General features: G+C 42.4%; 2 protein-coding genes across 2 annotated transcripts in view; both read right to left on the reverse strand.

Annotated features, from left to right (window-relative positions):
- Nucleotides 1-1,079: 1,079 nt before the first annotated feature.
- On the reverse strand, nt 1,080-4,760 carry LOC105562584 (axoneme-associated protein mst101(2)-like). Its single transcript, XM_012013544.1, has 6 exons — nt 4,208-4,760; nt 3,518-3,955; nt 2,903-3,035; nt 2,512-2,768; nt 1,881-2,178; nt 1,080-1,476 (listed from the first exon to the last, which is right to left on the reverse strand). Exons 1-6 carry the CDS (start codon nt 4,758-4,760, stop codon nt 1,281-1,283), a joined length of 1,875 nt encoding a protein of 624 aa, XP_011868934.1. The 3' UTR covers nt 1,080-1,280.
- Nucleotides 4,761-5,587: 827 nt separating this feature from the next.
- The window catches only part of LOC105562527, a 42,196-nt gene continuing 27,480 nt past the window's right edge, over nt 5,588-20,303 (reverse strand). Inside the window, exons 4-6 of the mRNA XM_012013439.1 lie at nt 6,395-6,436; nt 6,132-6,295; nt 5,588-6,001 (exon numbers count right to left, since the gene is read on the reverse strand). Of these exons, the coding sequence (XP_011868829.1) occupies nt 5,899-6,001; nt 6,132-6,295; nt 6,395-6,436 (309 nt within the window). The 3' untranslated portion in view covers nt 5,588-5,898. The remainder of the gene's footprint in view (nt 6,002-6,131; nt 6,296-6,394; nt 6,437-20,303) is intronic.

Genomic DNA, 20,303 nt, shown 5'->3' on the forward strand with positions numbered 1-20,303 from the left:
CGAAATAATGTCAATAATGTGAAATCATTCGAAGAATAATGACAAGCATGTGGTAATCGAAAAAATGTAGCGTTACGATAAAAGCAATAAGAGCCGGTGGGAATTTTGCCAGCGGGGAAATTTACTGGGCCGCTCGGCCTCGAACTTGTCACATTTCGTGAAACTGTTACACCGTAACGCAACGATTCCGATCCGCGTTCGCGCTTATTATTATGTACTCTCAACCATTATTTCAGCGTTCTCGCTCACCGCGTTTCTCTCCGGAGCGCGTACGCGGCACGGCAGTGCGCGCATTGACATTGATTCCCTTTGTCGGGGTGCACGAGGGTGACGCGGACGCGAGAAGGACGGTTGCGTAACAATGCGAAAACGCAAGAGAGCATCCGACGAAAAGCTCGTATCGCATTCCCATAAGTGGCGGCGGAATCCCGCAGAGACGTCCTCACGTTCTCTACCCCACGTTCCAACTCCCTCGTCCCTCAACGCCTCGTGTCTCCGGCTCGCGCGCTCTTTCTCGCTCCCGCGCGAGATGAAGGGGAAAGGCGCCAGGTAGGTGCGTACACCGTGCACGGTAGAGCGGCATCGCGGTGCCCCGTGGCGAGGGCTGAATAACTCGTAATTGGGCTTCCTGGCCCACCGCCATTCACGCCTTCGTCGCGCTACAAAGACGTCTCGTGAAGAAGGGAAACCCCCGTAAGGCCCCGCGTTCGCGTTTCACTCGTACGGCGACTCGCATCCAGTCCCTCGGGGAGTAATCGACGATCGTCCAAGTCTTGTCGGGGAGTAATTTTATCTTATCGTCTACAGAGCCTGGTTAAGTAATATCAGGGGATGATCGACTACCATTCATGGCGAAGTGATGTCGCGGAGTAATTGATTACCGTATGACTAGAAGGATCGCGATATTCTTGGGCGAAAACGAGATACGTTCGTATATTTAACGCCAATATACGTTCATGCGCGAGGAAAGTACGTTTACACGCGATAAAGAACGTCACGCGTTTGTTAGGCGTCGCTATATTTGAAAGCGACGAACGCTAACATTTTCCAAGTGGGCTTTGTGGGAAAAAAAAGGCAAAGCGTAAATGCAGTTATACTGCGGGCTGTGTTTTATTGCGTCACCAACGCATTCGTCAAAGATATATTACGTCATATTACGACAAAATGTAAAACAATTATAATGAAGCGGTTTTGTACTGTTTTGCACATTCAATTATTATTTACTGCGACTTTTGCACGGGACATTTTCAATCGGCTCTGGCGACCCCTCGAAAAGTGGTTCAATCGTAAACTTCATCTTCTTCGTCCTGGTGCTCTATTTCAACGTAACTTGGCAATTCATCGTCGCTATTCGCAGAATAATTCTGAAGGATTTTACCATCGCTCATGGTTCGCTCGATAGCAAAATCATCCTGATAATCCAGTTTTGCGGTAGAGAATAATCGATCAAACGTTATGTTGAATAGCCTGACATCTCTGCAATTATATCGCACGAAATAACTTATTGTTGCACGCCAAATACATGAGTGTTAATCGCAAGTGTGTACCCAGCAAACACCAAAGTAACAATTACATAACATCAATGCAAATGTAATATAACAGGTATGTGTTATATTACATTTATATTGATGTTATGTAACTGTCACTTTGATGTTTGCTGGATAGCTACGATAGCAACAAACTATAATTATAAATAATCCGTGAATAATATATTACAAAGAATTATATAAAATTATATTATAGAGAAATCATAGAGTAAAAAATATTGGGGGACACGAAATTCTTTTGAAGAGTATTATTCTTTCTAAGTTACTTAATTCTCAAGTTTCGAAAATGCAGTTGAACGTGCAGAAGTAGAATCCAAGGAACAATGTACTAACTTGGCCACAATTGGAACTTTGCTATTAATAATCCTAGATTGACCGTTGAGCCACTTGAAGATGGTATCGGTAGAAATGACTAATTCGTTAAGCACACACCCAAGCTTTTCATTATCCTTCCTTTGTTGTTTTTTATCTGAACTGATCGTGCGGTTCAAGTCTGTCAGTTTGTGTTCTGTACAAACCATTTTGGCCTTATTGTCCTTACTTTCTTTCTTGAAGCCCTTCTTGCATTCATCTATCTCCTTGTATTCACGATCTATCTGTTGCTTTATTGATTGTTCCTTAGGCTTTTCATCTTCAACATACAACGGAAGGAATATATTTAATTAAAAATTTAATATAGCAAAAAATGTTCGTCTTTTATGTCATGAATCATAACATAAAAAAAAAAGTTAATAACTCAAGAACTCGTAGAAGTCACACCTTTCGTTGTAGGTGTTGCACGTGTTTTCACTGATTCTGCTTTGAACTTGTCGTCTACAATGGGAAAATATAAACTAATTATAAATTTAGTAAAGTTGATAATGAAACGGACAAATTTCTGCGTTAAACTATGATGCAAAAGAAATGAAGAGTCCTTTTGTGACCTTTTTATATATGTATATTTATTATTTGTATCATTATTTACCTTTCATAAATTCTTTCTTTCTGTTAGTACAAAATTCTTCACGATTGTACTTTTTCGTGGATTCGCATGATTCCTTGCGTTTATCTTTTTGTGTAGACCGACAAGTTTTCTTCTTATCGATAGCCTTTTTTCTCGATATACATTTAGCTGGGCCTTTCACGCACTTTTTCATGATTTTATCTTTTTCCTTGGTCGCGCATTTTCTCTTTCGTTTCTCGCAAGACGGACCCTGTTTACGATCTTTGTCTTTGCTGCAGCTAGCATAAAGTCTCAACGTTGTCTTGCGTACATTCGCGTCGAGAACGACGTCGGGAATCAAAGTGGAGAAATATTTACGATCTCGCGGAACACAGAAACTTGATTGTCGCGAGTAATGTCGTTTTCCGTTCACCTTGCTACAGTTTTTATCACCTGCTCCGGAAGAATTTCTTTTGCGGCAGCTGTTGGTTCGTTTTCGACTTTTTCCGGTGCACTTTCGCCGCTCTTTCTCGCTAATGTCACGTTTCTCGCGTCGTTTCTCACATCTTGATTCACAATCATTATTTTCTCTTATCGAATCTGTGCAAATTGTACGCGGTTCATCGGATTTCTTGCAATCTTCGCGTTGTTCATGTGACTTTGATGACCATTCTGACATAAGAGTCAAGATGTTAAAGAGAAGCACGGCAGTAAATTAGAGCAATTCGGTATCGAATCAATCAAAAGGCTAATGTAGAAATGGCATAAAGGGCGCGCGGTAGGTGAAATAGGAAAAATGGACAATGGACAAATCTCCATATATCTATAGAATTCCATCAAGACAAGTAAATGCTGAATTATTATAATGATGATAGTCAATGTTAAATAATAATAATAATAGCAACAATTTCCGTTTATTAGTCTGTAAAATTCTAAATATTTGAGATTCGTCAATTTTAGATATTTCAGTTGAGATATTGCACAAATATTAAATAAAGCTTATACTTTTATATGTTATTATCAACATGATTATGTCGCTTCACATTACTTTTACTGTATTGCGTATCAATACCCTGCTCCTGCAAACAATTAGAATCTCTCGATTGTCGCGCACGATCCCTCGGCGAGACTCGTTTCATATCATGTTTCCGACTATCCTCAGGACACCGCTCCGCGTCCCAATTGCATGGCATTCTCCTTTTCAGTTCGGGACACGTGTAACTTTTGCATGGCTTAGATTTTCTCTGCTGTCGTTCCCCACACGCGTCATCTTGGGACGAGACGCACGTGTCTTTCCGCTGCGTCTTTCCACAGAGCCTTTTCTCGATTCGACTGCGACTCCTCACAATCTCCTGAGTACACACACCATTGTCCTTGGTCCCGTCTTTGCGTTTCAATCGTTGCGACTTATCGTCTGTCTTACAATCGGCAGATCTTTTTGAAGCGTCGCAGGAAAACGATTGCAATTTCATGAAAGAAACGCGATCTGCGATCGACAATCTCATTAAATATCGATCATTTAGTGCACTAATATTAATTGCAGACTGAATATAAAATACTAATTTCTATTAAATTACTGTGCGCACATATAATTTCAAATCGACAATTATCTAAATTATAAGTTGAAAACATTAAGAATAATTATCTAGAATTTCAAGACACTTGGATCGCGTGCTCTCAAACGAATGGTTGTATATTAGTGATTTGCATATTAGTTAAGTTGGTGAAATTTCTGTACCTATTTTCGAGAACACGGATGGCTTTGCTGCACCCATCGTACATCCTTGCGTTTTCACCACCGTTTTCGGTTGTTGCAATGTTTCAAACAAACCTCGTGGTTGATGCTGCCGAATTTCTGGTGTCTTCAATTCCGGCTTTGCCAAAGAATCCACATTTTTTGCAATTCTGTTGGTCGATAAAGCATCAGTTGATTCTTGTTCGATTGTGCGATCAATTTTGGGTCGTTGATTTTCTCGAAGTGTGAAAATTGTTTTTGAAGTGCCGCCATCGTAGTAGACTTTAGCAGACTTTGTCACAATGTTGTTACATACAAAACCGAAATCACCAGCCTGGATACTTGGGAGTGTTTTGCAGCACGTGTTTTTAAATGCTGGATTTACATCCAATACTTCGTCGAACTTAATGAGAGGTTGCAATGTCTCTACACACGTATTCTCCGTATTCGTTTCGAAGGGCAAAAAGTAGGTGTGCAATCGAGAATTGCAGGTTGCTGTGACTTTAGGTAACGTCATCCATGTTGTAAAAACAGGTTCCAGATTATTGGAGACCATTGATAAATTAGTTCTCCTGCTTTCGTGAGTACTCGTTTGCTTGCGAGAGGAGTTGAGGAAAATCGAAAGGCAACGCTTAAATGCGTTCGTACGTACGTGCATTTCATGCTATTCACCATAAAGAAAAATATTATCCAGTCTATAAATACATTTACTGAATACTTTTAGCTAAGTTAAAATATTTTCAGTTCTTATCTTTATATTCCTTGCCTATAGCTTGATCATCAGATTTCATATGTGTATCATTTTTCTATATTATTTTCAGTACACAATTTATGAAAAAATATATAAGTAATAATTTTATTAAATTATCGAATTATCAAAGCTTTTTGGAGATGCTATATTATTGCAATACTTAACATTTTAATATTCTGTCATATTATAACCAAATATTGATTTGTTTTGCTAATTGGGGAGAGGTTGGTTTTGTGGAATACCTGCAAAGGTTTAACAGACAGACTATATGACAGATCTCGCAACGCCCATATTCTGGATCCATTCATGCTTGTTCTTATTCAGAAGGAACTAATATTTAATTAAGATTTAATCTACTTAGAATTTTAAAGGTTTGGAATATCAGGAAATTTTGTTGTAGAATATAAATGTCAAAAGTGGTCTGAAGTTTCAGTACTAAAAGTGATATTACGTTCAACAATCGAGGATCGCTCGTCTACGTGAATTTTTTTAAAACACCTAATAAGATATCGCAAATAGAAAGATTCACTAAAATTGTATTTCCTAAACGACGCCGTTAGACGTACTGAATATATATAATACAAGTAAAACATAATTATTGTAATAAATAAGGACGATGTGTGTGCGTGTTATAATTTCGTATCGTTTCTTTAATGATCGAGAGTATCGTTAACAAATATCAGTTACAGAATTTTCTGACGATAAAACCGCATCATCCGTACTCGCGCCTTTGAAATCGAAAAATCTTATTACGTAGAAAAATCCGATCGGACGTCGGTCGAATGTGTGTAATACAATATTTGCATTTGCTGCAGTTTTTAATGTAATGTAACGCAATGCTCGTCGCGCGAACGAGTTTAATGATCAGCGAACGTGACTCTACGCTTGCTGGCGTTCGCTTTTCTTCTTCCACGAGCCTTGACCTTCTTCGGAAACGCGAATTTCAGAGTCTCGAGATGTTCGCTAGGTTCCTCTTTTGAAAGCTCATCGCCGTCTCTCGCGCTATCGTTGGACGCGGTCTGTTGCAGCGAACTCCAAAATTCACTCTGCGACACATGGAATTAATTTTTGTGCAATTGCAATCTATAATTTATTTGCGAATTTACTGGGATTATGTAGGAGAACTTTCTTTTACCAAAATAAAGACCAAGGTAAAAGAAAGTTATTCATGTTTACCTGGCATTGAGAGGTGGAAGCTGATTTGTTCGAATCCTGTTTTGATGGTCGCGCGGTGCACGAACTTCTATCCAACAGAATTCGCTCCTTGCCGTCCTCCATTGATTGAGAATCGAGCGAAACGGATCCCACAACTTTGTTTCGTTATTGTCGCAGGCATCCACCTTCGATACGCACGTAAGAGTTATTCGCGATTCTTTGCACTTTTAACACGATTCCACTAAGTTTATTAACGCACAATGTACAATTAAAATTGTTCTTACCGATGTAGCGTTCTTGAGCGTGGAAAGCGATCTTCTTGAGCCCTTAAAAGCAGAAAATAATCTTCGTGAAGTGCAGATCTTGTTTCTGTTCATGTCAACTTTAAGTGTACATGTAATTTGGAATAATTCTCTCCTCAGGAAAATTTCTGTTTTTAGTAACCAAAAAGATATCTTGTCATCACGTTTCACATTACGAAACAGATTACGATCGGGACGTAAACCTTTATTATTTACTTTCATGTTGCGAAACACGACATGAATATGCAGGCGTATTTGCATTCGTGAACGTGGTCCTAATTTCTCAAAGGCAGAGAAGACCGAAAGCTTTAAGGGGTCATTTCACTTTAATGGCCCAAAAACTATGCTTATCTTTAACAAATTTTTCAAACCGGCACCATTTTGTTATTTTTTAATAAAAATTCTCAATTGAGGTTCGGGACATAGCGACACTCATATAGATTAAGAATCTTTTTGATTCTTTCTTTCAGGTAAGCCTGAATGATAAAAGTTGTCAACGCAGCGGACTTGCATCTTTTTTGACACGCCATTCGAACGGTGTGGAAAACGCTGAATTGAAAAATTGTTTAAATTATGACAAAAATGTTTTTGGTGTAATTTAAGAGTGCCCTAATAAATCCCAAAAGGATTTATTTTACTGTATGGCGTATTTACTGTGAAAAAAATGGTTAAAGATAAGCATAGTTCATGGGCCATTAAAGTGGAATGACCCCTTGATATATAGTTTTCTTGCAACCGTTTGTGTCTTTCAATCCCCGTATATTCCCAATTAAATACCGTGTATGCATTCACATTACCGCGTTCTGTCGTCTATAAAGAGCAACACCGTCGTAATCATCGCGTTGCACAATACCGTCCGTCCAAAGTCGAGTGCATCTACGAAGCGTTACTTAATCCGTATAAGGGTGTTGCAGAACTTGGAACTTGGTCTACGTCGTTTCCGACCGCATTAACGAGCCAAGTTCCCGTTGTTGACGGCTGATACTCGCGAGGGAGTAATTTAATCGCGCACTTCGTTGCAGGCGGTGCAACATAGTTAATGAGTAGAATCGGCAAAGCAGTTCGCCAAAGCATTAGAACGAAAGCACGAAGTTGCACGAACAAGTTATGCGTCATATCAAACAGCGGTAGCGAGGAATTGAAAGAAATCAGATTCGCAACAATACCTCACCAACGTCGTCGTTATATTGTTAAAAGCAACTTTCTTTTAAATTGACGTTTTAAAATTTAACCGGCGAAATTGAAAGAGACAACAGAATTCATGATCGACAAATGTGTAACGTCAATAATAATCGATATTAATTTGCCCAAATTGGATGAATTATCGCGAAAATTATACTCTTTACGCGTTCGCCCCATCAAGAACACCCAGTCCGACGGCATTTATTCGACTCTCGTTTATTTCGACGTCCGACTGATTCAGCCCTCGCGATACGACGGCAATCAACTTTACTTAATGAACGCTCACCCGCGCGAAACGAGTGCATTTCTCCACGGACGCCTCGAGTTCGATTAATTCGAAACAAAGTTAAAGTCAGGTGACGTCCAGCCGGCAGCGCGAGCGAGCGCAATCGAGCGAGTGCAGGCGGGTAACGTAATACGGAGTCAGACTACCTGAGCGATCTGACAGCTCGGAATAAAATCGGTCGACGCATCCGATCGTCCGGCACAGCTGGGTTTTACGAGGCAACATTAAATTACGAATAAATTTCACAATAACACACCGCGCCGAAGCGTTACACAAATATGGTTGAAGAATAATAATGTAATGTGGTACACAAGAGAGCGCCCGTGCAATTAAACGATCGCGACGAGTATATCAATAACGAAATTACTAATTAACGTAAATAATATGACAGCAAATTAATATTTTGTATTTACATACATTAAGGAAAATTATAATAAAAACTTATTATAAATAGTATTAATCGCCAGCGTACTCTGGATTGTGCCAAAATATTGTTAGTTGTTATAAAGAATGAAATTATCGACCAATCGTGATACATATTTCTCCTGGTATTCAATGATCGGAATCTTAATTTATAATTTTGCTGGCCTCCAGTGCTAATTTTGAAGTAGCTTAAAATTCAGCTTCAAGTTGCTTAAATTACTTTGTCATATCTTGTATAATGCATATAATAATGTATTATTACGCAATGCCTCGGCCGAGAAGAACCGGGTTTCATTGGAGCATGCTCTGTAGAAGAGACAAACGTCAGCGGCGAACAGATCGATTATTCGCGTCCATGGAAACCACGGTTGGACCAATGCGAAGAGGCTATTCTCCTTTTTGGACAGGCGCATCTGCCTTTTCCACCCACGCGGCTCTGACCATCGTGTCATAATTTATTTATTTATTTGCCCGCGTATCTGTAACTTTTCACATGTGCCAAGTATGCTTTACCTTAATGTGATACACGCCTCTTGCATAATATCACATATCTCTCATTTTATTATTTTATTGTTTTATTATTTTATCCTGATTGAATTATTATTTCATATAAAGTGCATTCGGACAACACAGTTTCATTAAACAATGTCTCGTTAAATGTCAGTTAAACGATAACTTTAAAAGAAACGAAAATATGTATAAATAAATATGCACGCGATACATATGTCTGCTCCATAAACACGTGTGTATATAAACAAGCAAATTGTCGTCAGTCTAGTTAATAATATTAATCCACGCGAGCACTAGCGCATTAATTAATTAAATATAAATTATGTCACGCGAGTTAAATTATTGTATGTTACGCCGCAATAGAATTGAAAGGCGAGATAAACCAGACCACATTAAACCAGTTTACGCGTCGAAGAAAGGGAAGAGGGCGGAGTCACTTCTCGCACCCTTAGCTCCGGACGAGACTTCCTTGTTGTTTGCATAACTCATAAATCTCGATGGAGCCTAGGCCCAGGACGCAATGCAAAAATGCCACGTAATCTACTGCCGCTCGTGGGCGTGAGTATCGGGGGCAAGAGCCGGGGCCGCACTCGGAAGCGCATAAATCTTTCGGTATGACTTCCGGCTTTCCCGTCCTCCAGGGCTTATCGAAGGAAGAAACGATAGTTAACCCTTGCCCAATTGAAAACCGCGATTCTATTTCAGCTTGTCTGATCTCAAACGCATTGAACGTTTGCATAAAACTCACACAAATGCGTGCGTTTTTAGCACGCGGTAATTTTGCTACGTACAACAAGTGAAACGAGAAATGTGTAATACGAAAAAACAAAAGCGGAAGCATATTTTTATGCGAACCAAGTATTATTCTAGTGGAATAGTACAGAGCTTGTACGTATAATAAGATTGTAACTTTTCATGTGGCAAGTGTTTCGCGCAAAATCGCAATATTTCGTAGCGCACGCTACGCCTTTGCGCTTTAGCGTGCAATTTGTAAATTGGTGCACAAATTATTGCCACCTCAATCATTATCCTCGTTGCGTACGCATCGCGACATACACGCGTGTGACGCACGAAATGGAGCATCGTGTTTTTCGTGGTCGCGCGCAGGACAAACGGTGCTGTATCGTTTAGAATTAAAATAATGGCAAAGTCGTTTCAGTTTGATCTTACGGCTAAATATGCGCGCCAGGCCGTGCACTGACGTGAGGCGCGCGCGCGCGCTTGTACGTGCACACGCATTTGCGTATGTACGCGCGACGCACAAACGTATCGCATTACTCGCGGAGCAACGCCCATTATCAGTTTCGGATGGCAGAGAGCGTGCACGCGAAATCGACTGGCACGCACCAGCGCAATACACGACAAACGTGATTGGCATCCGGACGACGTCGCGCCGCGCCGCGCCGCATTGCGTAGTTTACGAAAATCGCATCACCGGAAACACTACGCGGTTCACGCTAGAAAACAAACGCCGGTGTCGCGTGTGCCGGCGCGATCAGAAAATCACGCGGACCGATTTTCCGCGCAACCATCACCTTTCGGGGCAAATCGCCGCGCTTTCGAAATCCTTTCTCTTCTTTTTTTTTCCTATGAACGATACGGGGGAAAAAGACCGAAGTTTTATTTACTTTTAATTTATTTTATCCTCAACGAAGGAGGAGAAGTATATTATATAACGGGAAAATAAATACATTATCGATATTAACGTAAAGAATTATTTATCGCCGGTAACTGATTAACCAATGTAGACAATTGCTAGACGACGCTTGGCTGGCAGAATCTAATCAGAGAAATTCATTGCGAAAAATATTAGACTTTAGTCCTATTGTGGTCGTTACAGCGGATGGACGTGCCTTCTAACATAGTTCTTCGAGTGATGCCCAGAGATTATCAATGGCGTAATATTGTAAGTTTTTGAAGAGAATTTTACTCGTATTTGACTTGCGTTGATTTCGTTTTATAGTCGACACACTTTTGAGTTGCAATGTCCTTTGAAAAAACTTGTAGATTGTTGAATTCCTTGAGAAGGACCACAACCCGTATGGCCGAAACGTCGGATTTAGATAAATAAACCGCCTGCCAGCCTAAAGTCGTCTAGCAATTCCTTTTGTCGAAAAATATCAATTCAGCCAGGGTTTGAACCTGGACCCTCCCTACTCTCTAGGCGTGCGTCTCACCAATTCGACCACTGAGGCATATGGTAATATTTATCGCAATAAACAGTACTGATGACACATCGCCTAGCAATTTTCTACATGGATTGTCAATATTGTTCAGTAATAAAAGCTATAGCAAGTGCAATGCGAAGTATAGGCTTTAAAGTTTGTTCTACATTTGAATCTATTAGATTCTTCGCGCTTCTTCTGGTCTTCGAATTCGAGTTAGAATTTTTGATAGCCGGGCACATCCAGACCTTCTGTGATTCAAGAGATATATCAGTCGTTTATTGCTCGATTTATCGTTTAGTAAATTGCGCGTTTGCGAAACGCAACCAGCCGAGAGGTCCCCGGGGAATCCGATGAAAGGGGGAGAAAGAGAGGAGTGAAGGCCGCGCGCTTCGTGTCGATCGTATCGGGGCCCCGAATCTCGGAATTCGAATTTGTCGTCTTATCTGCGGATTCCATCGTAATTGCTTATCTACGAGGTGCCTGCACGCACCGGGACAGCGATATCCACCTATTTTATGTCTCGCCGTACGAAACACGCGCGTGGTACATCCTTACGTGTTCGCCCGTCATCCGACTACGTTTATTGTCGGTAGACACATCGTATAACACGTTGGCCCTACGTGCCTCTTGTCCACTCGTTGGCGAGTTCCGGTGGCGCCTTCTCTCGCGGTCGGTTGCAGGGATTGATATCCTCCGTCATAGTATAATTAGTAGGTCCACCCCGCCGTTTCGTTTTGCGTCGATCCCTTCTGCGCATCCGACATTGCTTTGGTCAGGCCAATGAGAGAAAAGTCAGCGTGTGTGTCAGTGTGTAGCTTTGATGAGTACGTACGGTCATGGTCAGAAAGGTTGTCCGACGTTTTACAATAACGTAAAGAATTATTTGACGCCAGTACATGATTAACCAATGTAGAAAATTGCTAGACGACGCTTGGCTGGCAAATTCTAATTAGATTTTTTTTTACAAAACGCGATCTTAAGTAACTTAGTGGTCTCTTAAGTAAACTCAGCGGTCGAATTGGTGAGACACCCGCCTAGAGTGCAGGGAGGTCCAGATTTCAAACCCTGCAGGCTGAGGTAATATTTTTCGCGATAAGTTTCTTTAATTAGAATTTGCCAGCCGAGCGTCGTCTAGCAATTTTCTACATTGGTTTTACAATGAGTTGTCGGAATATTCGTATCTATCATTGCACAGAGATTCGTACATATCATTCCTTTGCTCTAATAATGCGTCACTGCACATATTCGTGAGCGAAAGCTATAATCTCTCGCAAGATACTCTGTATTTCCGAAATTTATCATAAAACGTCGGACAACCTTTCTGACCACGACTGTACCACAGACTTTTATGTACCACTAGACTGTTACCTTCGAGCTGAAAAGGGTGTCATCGGTTTGTCAGTTGACACATGGCGATGCACACATACTACTTTACTTTACCTAACAAGACATCGCGGAACTCTTGCCTCACTTTTCAGGTAGCGGTCCACTAGTACATAAAAATCTGTAGTACGTACGTACACACATGCGCGCGCGCCGCTAGATCCTGACCAAAACCATGGCGGAATACCACGCGATCGGGACGAAAAGATCAAAAGGCCGACAGAGAGTGGATCTACTAGTTACACTATGTCTTCCGTCGTAGCCAGGTCGAAGAATCTAATTTGACCCGACCAGGTTCAGTGCTGAACGTGAAACTAAGGTGGCCTAACGGTAGTTCTTTCTAATTATAAAACATTGTACCTCTACGCGTATACTTAATTTATATTCTAGAATCGCGTAAGGAGAATACACATAAATTTACGAGTATTACACAACAACTTTGAAGAAATGTAAGACTGAACGCTTCTTTGTGTAGCTCCTGCTGGGATTAAGCGCAGAGCCAACAACATCGTGGAGGGTCAGAATCGAAGTTCCACGAAGGAAAGGTGGAGTCATAGGTAGACTTGTACGGTAACGTCTGCGAGTGTCTGGTACGAGTCAGTATAGTAAGGCTGGCTGGCTGGCTGGCTTCGTAGCATGATCGGACGTAGTTAGTTCGGGACCGAGCGGCACGCATCCCAAACTTTGATTAAACGAGTCGCAGGGTCTCGCGGCCCGACTCATTTGTCTGCCGTCCGCTCTCCCCAGTTTTCTTCCACTCACCCCTTCACCTTCTCGTGCCGCTCTCTCACGTAGCTTTTGCTCGACGCTACCAAGAATCGCGAGCATTCTTGGTAAGTTCAGCCAAACCGCGCTCGAATATCTAATGTCCTCTCGAAACGCGCTGCGCTGTCGCCGAGTCAATCGATGACGAACAAGTGCAATTTTCCTGCGTCGCACTGTGCGACCGAAGGTATACAAGGATGATCCGTGTGGGAAATTTTATCTTGGAAATTGTTAGGGGTGCGATAAGATTATTTCTTTAAATTCCGTTACGGCCCTTCATTAGGGCAAATGGGATATCGCTACTGGACCCTTCAGGGAGACAGTGGGACAATCTCATTTTTTAAATTCTTTTGTTTATCCTGCATGTAAAAGAATCAAGATAAGATTACGTAAGAAAAATACGTGGTTCCAGTTAAAAGAAATAATCGGTTTGGCTTGTTGTACTCCTTGAGATTCTGGCAATAGAATAAAAGACTTTTATCTTGAAATACTAGAAAAAGATTTTGTGTTTTAATAATTTTACTAAAAAATAACTTGTTACTCTTCACATGGCTTAGCCTGTAAACGTCGACGTTTCGAATTGGACGGTAAAATATTCATAAATTTAACGATAAGTTTTCAGGTAAAGTAGAACAAATTATTATTACTGTCTGATTTGCAAGCGGTACTTTCCCCCCAAAAATTACAGTAGCGTACTCCACCGTGGCGTTAAAATTTGCTGTATAACTCGCATCGCGGGCTTTAAAAGCTTCGTTTCCTTAATTTTACTTTTTGACTTCGGGTTCAACCTGGGCTGGGTTGACGTCAATTTGTGTCGCGGTGTAACCGATTCGTATGCAACCGCACGAGCGAGATGCATCGAATCGTCGCCGATTCGTCGCGCGTACAGCAAAATTGATTACCGTTATCGACGACTGGGCGTCACCGCGGTTCCATAAACGGATAATGGTACACCACCTCGGTCCTATTCCCTTTGGAACATCTGTATGGAAGCCGTCTGCGAGCCGCGGATGGGGCAGATATCGTGTTACTAACGTCATCGTTGGCGAAGCGCTCAGGAGAGAGACAGAGAGAGAGAGAGAGAGAGATAGGGGAGAGGGGGGAGGAGGAGGGCGGCGAAGAGGGCTCGAAACGGATGGTAGGAACCCATGCAGACCACACAGACGGTTTCCACCGGTGCGAACTACCGTTCTGGATCCCTCGATCTTAACTCTATCGCTTGGCGATCGAACGTAGACGCGACAGCCATCGCGCTAACTTGAAATGGAAACTCCCCGGCGAAGCACATACGTCCCTCCCTTCGTAACTTAATAAAAAAATTCCTCAAAGGAAGCGGTGGTGCACCGTCGTTGTCTCACGAGGGGGAAAGAACGGAGACCTCTTAGAATCACCGAATGCTGCTAAATGTGGGTCTTTTTTTAAATATTTTTTTAAATAACAAATGTCATAATGTCACGATTGACCTTTTTTGCCTCTACGAATTTAAGAAATTGTACATAAGTTTCGCAAGTGTCTTATTCATAATGTTTAACGTCTTGATCGAACAAGGAAGATGTGAATTGTTCCATTTGACTGGAGATGATTCGATGGATATTACGGATTGCAAGTTGGGTACCGGTCATGCACGAAACTATTTTTAAGGCCAAGAGCGTCCCCGCAATCGGTACGCCAAAAGGTCCAATCCGCGTATTACATAATACATATATACACGACAGCACGACAGATAGAACGAGCCAGTTTTATCAGCCTTTGCCCATCATCCGTCGTTCGTCGCGCGCGCGGGCGCGCGGAATAAAGAGCGCCGAATTCTGGCGATGCACCGATGCATCGAGCGTGTGTGGGTGTCGCGGGGTGGCCACCTGTCTAGCGAGGTATGCGCCGATAGCATCAACGGAGAGAGAAAACCGAACGAACGAGAGAATGAACGAACGAACGCCCAGCGCTAAGCAAAGACAAGGGCGGTAACTCACCCCGACAAATTATAGAGTGGCCAGACAGCGCGTCTCTCTTTCTCCCTCTCTCTCTCTCTCTCTCTCTCTCTTTCTCTCCCGTTTGCTCCTATCCCGGCTTCACCTGGACCTCCTTCCTCCTCTGTGCCTGTAGAATTCAACTCGGTCCACCGGATTCCCTCACGTCTTCGGGAAAGCGGGAATCTATTAGCACGAACGAATGTAATCCCGACAATCTCACGGATGCAACTTTCTCTGGTGTAAATTGAAGTTGCATTCTGGCCTTAAGGCCTGCGCCCACGATGCTAGAACTTAGTCCAATGTCCCGTTACTAAATACAATTATTTTAATTTCATCAGGAGCCTCAATCACTTGATCCAATCGCGCTATACTTTCTAATAAATTCAAAGAAAGAAAGTCTAGATTATTTTTAACAATTATCCTGGGAAGTTTCTTTACATTTCTTCAATTAGTTGAGTACAAAGGTGCACCTTTTACCATTGCTGATTCAATTTGTGGAGCCGCATTTTTTACTGCAACAGGTTCTAGTTCTTCAGCTAAGTTCTAGTTTTGAGAAATGTGCTATTCCATGACAGCTGCGAGTTGATTGGCTACGCATTTCTTGGACCAAGTTCTAGCACCGTGGACACAGGCCTTTATTTCGCTACATGTATACAGTGCAGTTGCATGGCATCCCTTACGATACGCTTTCTTACGAAATCTGAATGTTATTCATCGATTGTGTGTATAAGTACAAAGTTATTTATAGAGATACATATTTAAAATATGTTATTGTACACAGTTGGAAAATTTTTGTGTTAAATGGTTGACACATTCATGTGTTAATTTAACATATTGCTCTTTTGTTAATTGACCTCAAATATAAAATTATTGAAATAACTAAAAAGAAATGTTAAAACAACACAATGTGTACTTATTTTTTAATCGTACGCAATACGTACATTCTATATTATTAGTAACAAGATTTATCTGTTAAAATTTACAGAATAAAATGTTGATTTTATTCTATATAACATAAGTGAGAGTGATTTTGAACCGTTATTTAACTTATTACATCTGTAAAATGTAAAAATTACATTTTTAAAAATTCAATTTTTGTCCATAGAAAATATGAGTAAGTATTGTACTTATTAAAATTTATTGTGTGCGTGAAGGTAAGCTGCAGCATGATGCGTACGAGTTATAAATTGTGAAACCGATATACAAATCTACAACCTTAGAAACGTTTGGAGAGCAAATGCGCGTTAGGTACTTTCTACGAAATACGCGCCTAATGTGGAAATTGGCAGGCTAATAAAAATGACGAAAGGTCATGAAACGCGCGTCGAGCTTCTAAAATTTGTCGATTGTCCAACGTCGAAGCGAGAATTATGTAAATTTCGCGCCGATCCCGTCATGCGTGTGCACACGCGCGTGAAATTCGCTACGCGCTCTAGCCCCTGACTTAGCGACTTAACGAGGCGTACCTCGCCATGTAAATTACAAATAATAAATATCCGGTCGGCGGTCTTATCGAGTCCGACGGATCGGAGATTTCGGCGGCCGAGGGAGGGAAGGGCCCCCCTTGCGCTGCGATGTGGGCGGGCCCCCCTCTCTGCGTGGACCCCCACGGCTATAAAAAAGTGCACCTCTTGCTTCGTCCCAACGGGACACTTAACCCATTGCACTCGTGCGTCGCCTGCACGCAATGCACCAGAAGTCCTCTCGCGTGAATGCCCCGCGAAACTCGATGATCGAACGATTTTCTCGTTAGGCACGTCATTCCGAACACGTGATCGTTAAGATGAAATCGTCCCGGAATTACTTGAGGAGCAAGGCTTCAACAATAATCTACCGTCCTAAAATCCCAATTTAGGTTCCCTTCCCTCGCTGAGACAACCCAGGTAGCCAGCTGACGTAACGTGTCGTCATTTTGACGTCAAAGTGACATTTCTGGCGACACTTCGACGTTAAAATAACGACAAGTGACGTCGGCTGGCTGGCTGGGAAATTAACGTGTTAATAAACAAGCAGCGGGACGAAAAAGTGCACATATTTATGAAAGCGACAGAGAATTAGACGTTCGATTTTATACGCTGCCCTGATTAACTCCAATGCCCATACGTCTGATTTTCTTTTTTCCCTATTCGCGATCGTGTATTAGCGCGCGCAACAAGCCGCGAACCCGGTTTAGAGAAGGCTGTCCCGTTTGCGGGACACCCCGTGGAGGAAAAATGTGCCGATACAGTTCGGTAGGTTAAGTAAGAGAGTTGCCACATAGGGGCTCTCGCGGTGGTAATTTAATCCCCTTAGACGTAGGTAGGTGCGTACGCGCGCGCCGGTCTTACGTGCGGGCGTGTAAGTGCGGCACGTAAGACCGGCCACACACCGGTGCAAAAGGACGAGGACAGCGAGAGGATAGAGGGAGGCCTGTGCGTCGTGCGATGATCTAAAATAAAGGAGGATGAATGCGGGAGATGGAGAAGGAGCTTGCTCGTGCAAGGGGAGGAGGGATCTGCGGAGATTGTTGATCCGGTAGCCACCTGATGCAAATAGCACTGGTAGTTGCGGCAATGACTAAATGCGGTCGAGTAATCCGCTACCATATTTGTTAATAATACCGTCGATTAATTTGTTCGTTTGCGCAAGTTACGATGTGATTACAGCTCTCGCCCTTCCGCATGCTGAAATGAAACGAAGTAGGAAAGTTTCGGTGTTACCCGATAGAAAAGATTTTAGTCAGTTTAATGCTCTTAGAACTAGAAAGAGAGATAAAAAGTAAGTTAACCGAGATCAAACCGAGATTAAAGTTAATCTACATTGGTAGAAATGGATATTTGTCGATATAATTATATTCCAGCTTCTAGCAAACATCTGAGATTAGTATCCGAAGACTTAGATTGAGGCGTTTATTAAGCTGCAATAAATTAATGCACTATTGAGGAGTCGTACCAAAATAATTAAAAAAAAAAACAACGAAGAATATTAAATACCGAATTGTCTCTTTGTCATTCGTCTGCTTTTTATTCCGCTACGGCGAAAAAGACACAGAATTGCCCTGTTCAATCGAAATAAACGTTTCTAGAGCGTGAAACACAATGTTTGGACTAATTGTAAGTGAAGGAATACTGAATAAACCAAGAAATCACCTTGCTCTAATTACCAGAGGAAAAAAAGAAGATGAAGCGAAATACAGGGGTGGGTAGAGGTGGGAAAGCCTGTGCGGAAGGACAAAGGGGGAAACGGGGGAGGGGAGAGAGATAGAAGAGAAATACGAAGGAAGCTCGCCTTGCATGGCGGCCTCGAGTACCGACCGACTCCCACCGGCTGGCTGCACCATCGCCATCGTCTCCACCTTCTTCGCCCCACCTCCTGCCTACCTATCCACGCCGCGTATCCTGCACCTTCAGGGTGGCGTCACGCTCAAGACGCTTCCGGTGTTAGATTACCCTGTGCCTGTCCCTCTCACTCTCTCCCCCTCCTTTCCTTTATCTCCCTCTCACTCATTTTTTCCATCCCGCCCCTCGCTATATCCTTCTTACACTTCTACAATTCTCATCCGCTCTATCCTGATGATAGGATTATCATCATCCCCAAAAATGCACAATTGCTGAAAATCGCGCGGCCGAAGACGACGGGTCGAACGACCCTTCGAGAAACCTTTGTCTTCATCACGCGACTCTTTTCGGGAAACGACAAAAGAGGGTGCTTAAAATTTTTAGAGAGTACAAGAGATAATTTCGGTTCAGCTTGAGAATGAGTTAAGTGCATGATTTGTAAACTCTATTTTAGGGACATGACTTATTGTTAGTACCTAATATGGATTTTATAAATTATGATCTTACCTCTTATTCTTGTCCCCGTGTAATTTTTAACTTTCGTGATGATGTATCCCGCGGGTTTAAATGATTTATATTTGTCAAGACGACATTTTTAGTAAACGTTACATTGTACATCTAACACAAATGTAGGCTCAAGAGTAGATTCATAAGAGCTGAAGGTTACAATAGAAGATAGCGAAACTTTGGGGAGGGAATATCTCAAGCCAGAAGGTCTTTGGTACTTTTTGCCTAACCGTGACATAATCTCAGTTCGCTTTCGTTCCAGCGTCTGTACCTAAATACTGAATTATCGAGTACTAGTTGTACTCAACGTCCTAGCGGATGCGTGCGGTTGTTCTGGATACCTGGTCGTTAGAATTCGCTTATTTCGCGAGTGGTCTAATGCAACCCTCTAACGGAGTGTCTTCGTCGAATAGTTTCGGCTTGACGGTACTCCTGCCCTTGACTTATCGATTCCCGCACGGCCCTTTTATAATTACTTCAGGAGATAATTAAAACGGTCCCTCGGCGCTTCGCCGCGCGCGCTTCGTGCCCCTTCGCACGTCGGAGGGTGTATAATCGATACCGACATCGAGGGGTGTCCATAACGGGAAACACCCACCCTTTCCGACACAATACGCCGCGTATCGTCCCCTAAATATACATACATCTTCCTTCCGTAAACAACCACCAGGGGTAACCTAGATGTACGCCGCGATGATTCTCATCGGAACAAAGGTACGCGTATGTATAAACGCGTGCATCTTTGGCGATTAATTACACGATAATTGCCGCTGGACTAGATGAAAAAGTTGATTTGACTATACATGTCGTGCAATTGTTTTCCTCACCGGCAAGATACGGTATATTTGTTCACGCACACGTATCCAATTGCGCTTTCGTGCGATATATTTTTATTAATGTTTTATGCATCGATACGAAGCGAAATTTCCAGGGTATTCCCGATTTGCTGTTTCCATTGTCCCGATCTCTCGAAATCTCTTCCTCTACGACGCATAATTGAAAATAGTGACAAGTGGCTTTCTAGAGCGTGGAACTAATCACTTTTAGAGATCAGTGAGTGTCGACTCGTGCGACGAGGAAAGCGTCTCGGTTCTTCTAATCGAATAAGATTATTCCGCAGGTCACCTGTGCCGAGTTGGCGGGGGCTTGAAACTTAAGTTCCATCAGTTTTCACACAGGTCCGCACTCACCGGGCAAAAAGCGGAAGATGTCAGAAATCGGTGTCGAAAGCATCGAGGAGGGTAGACGCGGGGACATACGGACGGGCGGATGGACGGACGGACGGACGGACGATGTCGATGGTGGCAAACTCGCGGAGGCACCGGAGGAAGATGAGGTCGGAGGTAACCCGACACCCAGCCGCAGCGTCGGTAACGTGAG

This window comes from Vollenhovia emeryi, unplaced genomic scaffold (genome assembly GCF_000949405.1).
Source record: "Vollenhovia emeryi isolate VEMERY1.0 unplaced genomic scaffold, V.emery_V1.0 DF939186.1, whole genome shotgun sequence".
In the NCBI taxonomy this organism is placed as follows: Eukaryota; Metazoa; Arthropoda; class Insecta; order Hymenoptera; family Formicidae; genus Vollenhovia; species Vollenhovia emeryi.